The following is an 11,961-nucleotide window of genomic DNA, read 5'->3' as shown; positions in this document are numbered from 1 at the left end:
CTAACATTTTTAATGCAGCGCGCGTTGCTGTTGTGCCACTGTGGAGTACAACTACAACTACAAATACAATACAAATACAAATACATTTCTCAAAGCAAAGCAAACACACAATTACAGCTACAGCCACACACTCCAACCATAACAGAAAATATACAGTTGCAGATACAATTGGGGAAATGTGTGTTGTATTGCTTTTGCTTTTGTTGTTGCTGTTGCTGTTGTAGTTATTGTTCTGGTTTCATGCTCGCGCAACGGCAGCCAGCACACATTTCAAATCGGTTTCATTACGAATTTGTCATTCGTAAGCGAAGGTAATACAATAAAAATTTCTGCTGTGCGCGCTAAAACTCTACAACTCGTTCTGTTCGTCGTCGCGTCGCGTTGCGTTGCGTTGCCGCATTGCCGTGTTGGGGCAGTGTTGTTTTGCCGTTGACATTGCCATTGTGGCTCATTCGCGTTCGGTGTTTATTCGTAGGCTGCGCAAGCCATTTGGTTATTCGGTTCAGGTGTAGAGTAATCACTGGTGGGGACGGTTTGACGGTTTAATTTCGATGAGCGCGCGTTTATGTGTGTGCGTGTGTGTCTGTGCATGGCAAATGTACAGAGTGTTGTTTTGCATTTGCCGTCGCCAATTGGCGACATTCGTCAAGTGAGCGGTGTCAGCAACAGCAACTGACAAATACTAATCGGTTGGTATTAGTGCGGATTGTTTTTTTTTTTTATAAACAAATAATTCGATTGGCGTAAAACTAATTAAGAAAATTTGGAATGCGTATTTTGTGAACTTACAAGTGAAGGTGAAAAAACAAAGTTTTTTTTTGGTGAGCACGTGTGTGTCATTGAAACTAAGTAGCAGTGTTTAAAATTGTTTTGTGATTAAAATAATTTTACGTCAAAATTTATGAAAACTAGGTGGAATTTTAAAAAATAAATTTATGCATTCAAACATCATAAAAAAAAACAATGAACATTAATTGTAAAAAGTAGTTGCCGTAATTATGCAGGCATTTGGCCAGATAGTTTACAATTGAAAGCTTAAAAAAAGATTCGTAGTAGGTATTGATTTAAAAGGCGCAAAATACAAAAACTGCAGCAGCTTAAATAAACCCGTTTATGGAAGAACGATTGCCTTATTTTCTTTGGTAATTTTCTTCAAAGGGACACAATTGTATGCATATTTTGGAAAAAATTTCGTTCATCGCTTGTCAATTGTTGTTTGTAGACAAACCGGTTTTCCAAATATAAGCATTTGACAAATTTTTTATTAAATCTTCATTTCAAAATTTCGAAAATTTAAGCAATTGGACATTATATTCGGATCTTCCCTTGCATGAAGTTCTTCTGACAACAAAACATTAAACTATTACTGCTAGTATCAAGAAAAATCACAATAAATATTTTTCATTATTTCTGTTGCTAGGAAAGGAGTGTGGCGGATGCTGTAAATTTTCTAGAAGCATTAAATATATAAGCATTTTTTTCTCTTAAGAGCTGCTCACTGATTTAAGAAATTTTGATAGGGGAAAATTTTTTTTCCCATTTCTGGTGCATAATTTAGTAGCAATTTTTAGTTTCCCTTGAGAGCTACAGACAGGTCTTATAAAAAATTCTAAATTTGAGTACAAAAAGGCACCCTTTCTGGTATTCCACTACGTATTAACTTGTAAAACGAGTTCTGAAAGAAAGAAAATCTTCATTTAAACACTATTCAACGCGAACTTCTCGAAATATTATGTCAACCGACCTCAGTTTTGAGAAAAAGATAATTCACCTGCAATGCGTCCAGCACACTTCTCCGGTGATATTAAAAAACTTAAATTAGTTGGACCAAACCTTAATTTTCTCCATTTTACAAAAAAAAATTAGTTATGTACTTCTTTTTGCCGTATCACGGGAGGCCTGACCTAATGAGTGCAGCTATCCAATGCTTTCTTTCCAACTGACTTAAAATTTTGGAAGAATATTCCAGACGTACATATTTATGCTGTATTATATTGTGAATGCCTTAAAAAAAAATCGCGAAAAAAATTTAAATAAAGCCATGTTTTTTTTTTCTTTTTGATCTCGACGTCCGCTTAAGAGAGTACATATTTTCGCTAAAAACTGAAATATATTTTTCGTATTGTTTCAATTTAACAAAAATCATCTGTCCGCGTTTAGTCAAGTTTTCGCCTAAGAAGTATTTATTTTCAAACCCATACGAAAAATTGTGAGTTAAGCAAAAGTATTAAAACGAACATAAAAAAAAACTTGAAAAAAAATTATAATATCATCGGCGAAACTGCAAAACGTTCTATGTATGTCATTTATTATCTATCACCTGTATTTGAACGCTCCTGTGAAGCGTTCATCTTCATCAGCCAAGTGAATGCAGGTTTCTCTTCAGTTTTTAAGAGAGTATGTATACCGCGATTCACGGCACAGGTAGCAATCCATCTAAGCCCCAAAGTTAATAATGGACATACAGTGGAGACTCGATGGTCCGACCACTTGATAATCTAAATATTCAGCAAACCGAACGGCTGCTCACACAGCAATCTCAATTTGTTGCAATTCTATAATCCGAATTGCATGTTTAGCTAATGTTTTCAGTAAATTTGAATCGCAATTCAGCGACGGTGTGCGGTATATGTGGTGTGCTGATCGTGATTACACAAGAAATGAATAGTAATTTTTTTATGTACGTATTTGCGTTACCTCTAATATGTAATTTTATAGGTAGGTCTCTCATAAATGAAATGTTTGATTATTTTTTTTTACAAAATATAGTGGTTTCTTTAGATTTTTTAGGCTATTTGAATCCACTCTGCAATCATTAGTTCGGATTATCGAGTTTTGACTGTACTTAAAACGTTTGGCAGTATGAAGTAATGTGGTTAATAATAAAAACAAAATCCAAAAAGTCAAAAATTGGGTAAAGGTTTAAATTTGGTAAAATGGCCTTTAAATATGGCAATCAATAAAAAAAAACAAACCAAAAACCATTAATTTTTCTAGGGCCTGGGAAAGGAACTTCTATACATCTATTCTATAAAAAATACGTCTTTGCGGAAGTGACATTCAATCAAATTCTGTAAACAAAAAAAAAATGTTTTCAGTTGTGTCTCATAAGAAAAGAATTTTTCAGCTAGCGTCATTGCTTAAAAATTTTACCTAGAAAAAAAAACACCAACAACCAAAAAAGAAAGAAAAATCACTCTCCAACTAAAATAAGTGGGCAAATTAGGCTTGACGATAGTTTTGTTCTTTTGATAAAATATTACTACTATTTACAGTCCAACTCCTCTCTAACGAACTTTTGCTTAATGACGTCTTTTCTATTGCGGTTGCTTCTTCGTTCTGCTTTTACTGTATTTTGTTCTACTTTTAACTAGTTTCGATATACCGAATTTTTCTTTATACATAACAATTTTTGCAGCCTTCACTTGAAAGGGGATGCGTTTCATAATCCATATAATGAATTTATCCGAACGATTTTTCTTTATGCATCTGTATGTAGGTTTTAAAAAAAAAAATATATATTGTGTTTTCAAGGGAGCCACCAAATCTTGAAAAATACAATTATAAAGGTTAATTTCTATCGAAAATGTGCCATCGCTCACATTTTTGGCAGCAGATATTGCTTTACTTCAACATGCCGCCATAATCAGTTAAGAAATGTTCCCGCGTATAACCATTTCCGTTGAAAAAAAGACATTTTTGTTGAAGAGGAAAAGTGGTGAAATATAGTTCAAACCCAAATAACTGGCCACTTCAAATAATAACACATTTGAAGTAGGCGTTTTTTTATAACGAATTCTGTATATCGACTGCTGAATGGAAGAACGACCTATCTCAGCTGCCGATTCAAAAACGCCCTATCTCAAAAAAACTTTTATGAATTTTGTCACAAATAGTGCAATATTACTTATAGCTTCTTGGTTAAAAAAATATCAGCTTTCAACATGTATTGATAAAAATTCAAGTTTTTTTAATAAATTTTGGCCTAGACACTCTTCTTTAAAATACGTTCCAAGTATTTAAAGGATAATTATTCAATTCGGTCCAACTATTTTTGAACTTAATCAGTAGAAAACGTCCCCCTGCTCAGCAGCACAGGTTAAATATTAATCGATTTCAAAATAAAAAGGACGGGTCTGACTGAAGAAAACTTTGCACCACCCTAATGTATACATGCTTTTCGTTTTTTTTATATAACAAGTGCAATTTACAAAAATTGATTTTTTGAGATTTTGTTGCTAACGGTCTGCCGCATTTTATTTCATAAGAAACTCATGTCAACGTTATGGAAAAAGAACAAAAATCCGTCAACAAAAAACAAAAAAAATCAAAAATCAAAGATATTTTTTAGCCGTTTGAAACTTGCACATCAGACTAAAAACAAAGTTGAATTTTTGATGAAAATTTGTTGAATATTCCGAAATTGTGTATAAAGTTTGGAACTGTGATTTATATGGTTTTGGTTAAAGCTTAGATGGTATTTTTTATAGAAAAACAAAAATGTTGCTCGAAAAACATTACGAATATTAAAAAAAAAAATCAACACTTGGTCATTTGTTTGAGTCACTGTATGTACATATGTACATATGTATCTAGGTATGGAACAAAAATCAAAAGAAAAAAGAAATTTTTCGGCACTAAGTCAAGAGATATAAAAATTTTTGCTAGTTCTAATATCTGAGTTTACACCGTAACACACATTTGAGTTGAAATATCAAACACAATTAGGTTCTTATACATATTCCAAACTTTACATAATACATACATATTTATGTATGTAAGTATGTACTTTTCAAATAAAAATCCAGAATCTTCGAATTTTTCCATAAAATCAACAAACAATCCCTTTATACATACATACATACATATATCTTTCTCACACAGCAATCACTGACAAATAAAAGTCCACAAAAGTTGAAAAACAAAAACAAATAGCGACAACAATAATACCAACTTCGCAGCCAATGTCAAACGTCTGCCTCTACCTACCTCTCTGAGGCTCCCCTAAAGTCACCGCCGTTAAATACACAACGAATGCTCCGCAAAAAATACCCTAAAGCTTGCGCCACAAACAATTCTCAAATGGCACCACCTACATACATATCTACATACATACATATTTCATTTCCAATTGTATTTTCAACCCCCAAAGCAGTCCGAAATCGCAACATAACATTTTCATTACTCACAACCCCCCAACCCCAGCACCAAAACTTAAAATTATAAGAAAAAAAAAAACACACAGAAAAAGTCCACTGCGACCGCAACTGTTTCCCCTTTTCAAACAAACAATTCGATTCGATTCAATTGCCAATACGTTTCGATCCACCAACAACAAAATCACATCGCCACGAATTAAATCGATGTTGTGCGGCGGCAGCGGCAGCGGCAGTCGCGCAGCAATCACATTTCTCTCATTTCCGACGCAACTACAAAGCAGAGCTGAATGTCATTTTGCCGCTGTTAATGTGGCTGCTGCTGTTGCTGTCGGCAGTGACGTTGCGTCAGCATCGTCGTCGGCTGCGTGGTCGGCATCGCTGCTATCGTTTGCAGTTGGCGTCGTATTTTCTCTCTGTATGTGATTTTCTTTCTTTTTTTTCCGTTTCTGTTCCTTCTGCAATTGCAATTGTATGTAATTGTTGTTTGTCCCTGTTCTGTGTGTTTGTAGGCAGGTATGTGTGGATGTGCAAACTTGTTGTATTTACGTGTGTGTGTGTGTGTGTGTGGGCATATTCGCGCATTTCCTCCGCAATGCCATTCCATTACTCTTGTTGGTGTTGTTGCTGTGCACCACTGTGCCCGAGATGTGACTGTGACTGCTTCTGCTTGCTGATTGTGTATTTGGGCGGCGCGCCGTGCGTCTATTTACTATGTGAGTTTTGCATTCGTATTCGGAATGGCAATCGTATTCGTCGTATTCGCCGTGTGTTTCTGTGACTGTCTGCAATCATTTGTCCTCTCATACGCGCAGTGACACGCCGTCGGTACGGTAGTTAAATGCGGTAGTTGGTTAAATTGTTTTGCACTGACTTTATATACGCGGATGTTCGTTTTGTGTGGAGGAGTTTGGTTTCTTTTTGGAAATTATAACTAATGCATAGTTTACATTTATTGGCTAATCAAATTGGAGTGGTTAATCGGTTTAGAACTGTTTGTGAATTTTTAAACCTTTTTGTGTGTGTGTGGTGAGACATTTTTGTGTCCGCATGAAGTGTAACAAAGTCGGTTTGAAACAAAGTTAATTTAAAGAATTAAAACTGGTGTTTTGCTCTTTAAGAAGTACCTCAGTTATTATAGTAAAACAAAAAACATAACTTAAAGGTACTAAATAAGCAATTACCTACAAAAAGCATTTTATTGCTAATTTCTATTAAATATGTAGATACATATTTGATTTTTGAGCATAAAATCAAAAATTAAAATTTGAAAATGTACACCTACAATAACTAAATATTTAAATATTTTGCTGTTTTAATTTCAATAATTATGTAGTTGATAGCTGATTTCAGAAATATTTAAATTGAATTAATAGGTAGATTACATGAATATGAAATCTGTTAAAAAAATTTTATTAAAAAAAAAATTCAAAACTAAAATTTATGAAAGTAAATAGGAGTCGTACATAATAAACAGAATTAAATCGAACCTTAACCTTAACGGCTGAAAGGACGTACGGGATTTTTTTCTCTAAATTTTATTTTTGATGCAGAAATGTTTCTAGAGCATATATATGCATTTCTACATCGAAAAAAAAAAATAAAAATAAAAACCAAGTAATTTTTAAGCAAAAGCAAAACCGATTTCAATTCTCATATAAAAGTTTAGGAGTACCGTTAATTTTTTCATGATACAATGATCGGATCGAAACCAGATTAGTATGGAACCACCTCTGAGACACTACCATTCTGGTGGTCCAAAGTTATGCGGTAACATACATAAAAAAAAAATAAATATAAAATATTCCGACGATCTGATAACCTCCTCCTGTTTTGGAAGTCGGTTAATAAAAAAGTGGAAACTAAAGCAATAGTTTACAAAGGACAACGTTTTCAAGTTGGAATGCAATAAAAATTGCCTATTTCTTTAGTTAAATACAAATTTAAAAAATATATACATACTTTAATTTAACACGGAAAGTGCTGTAGCATTTTGTCTTGATTTGACTTAAATCTTCTTTTATTTCTTTGCAAAGAATCTATGCTTTTCAAGCGTTCGGCACTTTTCAGGTTTCCAGCACTATACATATACAACTATAATATTTATATGTCCTAGGCTCGAAAGCTAAAACACCTGATAAATTAAATGTTTTTTTTTTGTTGTATAAAAGTGCCAGAGTTAATCTGTGTTAAAAATATGCAGAACAACGAAATTTGCCACAAATGTTTCATTCGAACTTACGGTTCGGCTAAACCACTTTTCTATAAAAGTTTAATGTTCGCTTCGATCAATTTTTAATCTTTAAAATTTTGGGCACTTTTTTCTTTTGATAAATATGGTAATGCCATGTTTGTTTACTTGCTAGAAGACTTCCTTCTCATCAATCTCAACTAATTATTGTAAATTAAATTTTTTATCAAATATGATTTTTTTACTGCGTATGTAAATTATATATTTTATTCGTAGTTTTTGGATTGTTCTGAATAAAACCAAGACAAATTTACATCGTGCTTTTAAATTCCCGCACCGTTGACCCGAACCGAAACTCCGGTCCAAACAAAAAACGAAAAAAAAAACGTTTTGACGAACCAATCCAAAGGTGTGAAACCGGTTCAAAACGTTGAACCGAACCTACAAAGTTTTTAATCCAAGTCACGTCCCTGATATCTATATACTCTCCGAGAAAAATTGTGCTCTAAAAACAAGTCCGGCTGAGAACACATTTTTAATTTTTCGTTCTTAAAATTTTTAAATCTTTTCATTCTGAAACGTTCTAAAAATGTCAATAATCATGAAAGTTTATGTTAACGGTCTCCCAAAAAATTCTCAAAACAAATCTTTTTTCTTGACTCCTTATAAAAAGTTTCGCAGTTACCGCACTTCTGTGACATAAATTCTTGATTTCGGTTTCATTTAAGTGTACAATTGTATTTGTTTTTGTTTTTTTTTGAGTGCACATATCTACTGTAGATTTCCAATTTATGAGGTTTTGAGGTACAGTTTATATTTGTGCCAAGTCTGTATTTGAGGAAATCTGTGTAAAAATGCCATAATGAATTAAATAGACAATCAGTTGGGTTCCAAAGTAAGCATTGGTTGAGCATTTCGGAGGCGGTTACAAATCAGGACAGCTTTCATTTTGTATAGTCACCATAAATAACACTGTGCGTCAAAAGGTTAAAGTTTGAAAAATTTATTTTATGTATAAATTATGGCAACCCTGTTTGAAAGTATAATAAAGAAATTAATGTTGTACTTCTGTTCGCAATTGCAGACTATTTTCGTCCAAAAAGGCGCCCTGCCGGGGAATGTTTTTGTTGAACATTTGAACCTTAGCCCCCAAAAATGTGTGCCAGTAAATATTACTATTGGGGTATTCACAACGGTGTCGTAACTGTCGTATTGTTGTATTTCGTACACTTTAAACGCCTAAAAAATATGTTAAGGGGGTTCGCAAAGTACCATCAAAGCCATATTATGAATTTTCGCAGTCTTAAAAAATAGTTGGCTGTGGTTTTAAATTCTCTAAACATTGATTTAAGCTTTCAAAGTTTACGACATACAACAATACGACATTTACGACACCGTTGTGAATCCCTCATATGTATGTATATACCCTTTAAGACAAGATTTTGGTAAATTAAATTTTAAACGAGATTTTTCAAATAATCTAGATGAACTTGAGATGAAGCTAGGAGAACTTGAGTAAACCTTGTAAAAAAAAAATTGTGACGTTTAGGGACAAAAAACAGATGGTCCCGTATTCTAGAGCTCTGCCTCCTTCGTAATTACCATGCCCCATTTGTTTATTTTTATGGCTGCTGCACAGTAATATTATTTTAAGTAAGTTTTAATTATTTTGAGTTCACCATTTTTATACAATAAGAACAATAAGTTTTTTCATACCAATGCACTGTGGGCCAGGAAACGATCAATTCAGGGAAAAATTCAAAATCTTATCGGATTGACTTGAAACTTGTCACACGGTGGTTTTTGGGGGTCGTTGATTACGAATCTGGCATTGGCGGATCCAATATGGCGGAAGATATTTTTAAAATCGATCGCATTAGCTTGAACTCTGTTAGTAAGGATTTTTTTGTTGTCGCTGATTGCGAAGAAAAACTCAGAAATAAAAAAATTAAATATTGGGTGTAAATTGGTCTACATTTTGTTTTTTAAATCGTTGAACTGACTTGAAACTTGTTTCATGATTGTTTTAGGGGTCACAAAAAGGACCGAAAATAACAGTTACTTTTTTCGATGTTATAACAGTCCGGGGCAAAATATTATCGTAGAAGAAAGTTATCAATGTTCCTTTGATCCCACGACCTCCTGTATAAGAATACTAAATTATTTTTATTTTTTTGAAATTTTTGGGAAAAAGTCTAATATAATAATTGAAAAATTCGGACTTTTATTTTTTAGTCGAATGATAACAGAAAAAAAAGTTCTTTCCTAAAAATAAACCAACTGCTTATCCAAATTAAGCAAATTTGATGCCAAAATGCAGAGGACTGAAATAGCTTTCAAACGGAAATACCTAAATTTAGGTTACCACCTATTTATATATATTTTTTTATAATTAAAAGAAATTCGTATACATGACCCAAGGTTTGTTCTATGGTAATTAAATAACATGTTTTATTGAAATATTTTGCAATAGGTGGCATTATTCATTTAAATATTTCAATTTGAAAACTATTGCGGTTTGCTTATTATTAAGAAAGGACTTTTAATTCGGCCTGAAAAAATAGTTGACCAAGTTTAACTGTTATTACTGGACTAAAAAAAATAAAAGTCCGGGTTAACCGAACGTTACAAAATATATAATCCCCCTTCGTCGGAACAAACCAACACTAAAACAGTCAAAAGAATTTTATTTCAACATCGACTTTGTTAGTCTAATATCATTATGTTAATAGTGAACAAATTATTGAAATTCTATTTTACAGCATCCGCTATGTATAATCATTCGAAACATTAAAATTACACAAATCTAAAAAATAAACTGTAAACTAATCTGCGAAGCGAATACAAAGTGATTGAATTAAAAAGTGTAGAGAAAAAGTCAACGCGAAATCATCAAAAACACAAATAAAACAAAAACTACATAAAGTGTTGTTAACTCGTGCGAAGTAAAAAGTATTTAAACTAAAGAAATAACACAAAATACCGTTCGCAAAAAACAAAAAAAACAAAAAAAAAACGCATACGGCCATTGCATGGATTCTACCGTTACTGATGCTCATTCGTTAACAAGTGAACACAGTGTTGCCTCCTCCACGTCGTCATCGTTGGCGCTGCATGGCGCCGTGTTAGCGGCTGTTAAGCGCGAACGTTCACCAACACCGGTTTCGGTTTCAGTTTCGGATTCGATCGGCAAGGCAATGAACACCATTTCAGTGGCAACTAATCTTACAAACAATAATCACAATAATAATATTAATATCCACAACAACAACCACAACAACAATAATAATAGTCCACGTCACAAACTGAGTCCCAGTTATCATCACAGCAATAACAATAACAACAGCATACTGTTGGCGCACAGCATGAATCCCACTGCGCTGCTGATGCATCATCAGCAACAGCAGCAGCAGCACCAGCAACAACAACAACAACAACAGCAACAACATCAGCACCAACAACAACAACAACAGAATGGCGCACGTGATGGCAATGGCAGCCGCGGTGGCGGCAGCGGTCCCGGCGGCAGTGGCGCTGGCTCGCTAAGCGGCAGCATCGGTGATGATCGCCCCTCCAACGGCCGCCTTTCGCATACCGGTCGCGGCTCCAGCTGCTCGCCAGCCAGTTCACCCACACGCCATCCCAGCGCCGTCAGTCCGGTGACATCGCTCAATCATACGATGATGCAACAAATGCAACAACAACATCACCAGCTAAGTCCGCCACCACATGTGACGGGTGTACCTACGCCCAATGGACTGCCCGCTGGCTTGCCGCCGCGCATGCCGCACGGTCTGCCGCCTCACTCGCTCGGCTTGCTCAACTCGCTGCAAATGATGCATCACGCCTCGCCGCTGGAGCTGATGGCCGCTGCACATCATCATGTGCCGCCGCGCTCCTACAACAGTCCGCCACCCATTTCCACCTCGGATCCCAGCGCCAACGAATGCAAGCTGGTGGAGTATCGTGGCCAGAAGGTGGCCGCATTCATTATTAGTGGTGACACGATGCTATGTCTGCCACAAGCTTTTGAGCTCTTCCTTAAGCACCTGGTGGGCGGTCTGCATACCGTCTATACGAAGCTGAAGCGGCTCGATATTGTACCGCTGGTGTGCAATGTGGAGCAGGTGCGAATACTGCGTGGCCTGGGTGCCATACAGCCGGGCGTCAATCGGTGTAAGCTGCTCGCCTGCAAGGACTTTGACGTGCTGTACAGGGATTGCACGACTGCCAGGTAGGTGGATGTACCTAGTAATGCATAGGCGTTATGTAAAGTGAGAGCATTGGGGAATGAATGTGGGGCTGTGGTTCATAAAATGTTGACTGGGGTCTATTGAAAATGTTTAATCGAGGATGTTAAGACTAGGGAATGGAGCATGAATTTATTTTTCTTCAAATTGTTCTGGAATTACCAGATATAAATATAACGATGCAACGACAGAGCAATAAAATATGGTTACATAAATTGAGTAATTGGGTCTGTATATATTTGCGAACTTCTAAATTCTAAATAAAGCAAAATAAATAAAAATATTTTAAAAAATTTATTAAAATTAAAAAGATAGTTTTTTCTTTTCAAAATAATAAAATATCAAAATTAAATCAGAAAAGGCA

General features: G+C 34.9%; 1 protein-coding gene across 1 annotated transcript; it reads left to right on the top strand.

Moving 5' to 3' along the window:
* The first annotated feature begins 281 nt into the window (after positions 1 to 281).
* Positions 282 to 11,585, top strand: LOC118741261 (dachshund homolog 1-like). Its single transcript, XM_036473172.1, has 2 exons — positions 282 to 689; positions 10,110 to 11,585. Exon 2 carries the CDS (start codon positions 10,380 to 10,382, stop codon positions 11,583 to 11,585), a length of 1,206 nt encoding a protein of 401 aa, XP_036329065.1. The 5' UTR covers positions 282 to 689; positions 10,110 to 10,379.
* The last annotated feature ends 376 nt before the right edge of the window (positions 11,586 to 11,961 follow it).

Source organism: Rhagoletis pomonella, unplaced genomic scaffold, assembly GCF_013731165.1.
Source record: "Rhagoletis pomonella isolate Grant_MI unplaced genomic scaffold, Rhpom_1.0 Rhpom_scaffold_00006, whole genome shotgun sequence".
In the NCBI taxonomy this organism is placed as follows: Eukaryota; Metazoa; Arthropoda; class Insecta; order Diptera; family Tephritidae; genus Rhagoletis; species Rhagoletis pomonella.
This window is presented reverse-complemented; position numbering and strand designations above follow the sequence as displayed.

Bases quoted from the DNA above. Each gene is read 5' to 3' on its own strand.
- LOC118741261 (XM_036473172.1), top strand. From the start codon at position 10,380: ATGGATTCTACCGTTACTGATGCTCATTCGTTAACAAGTGAACACAGT.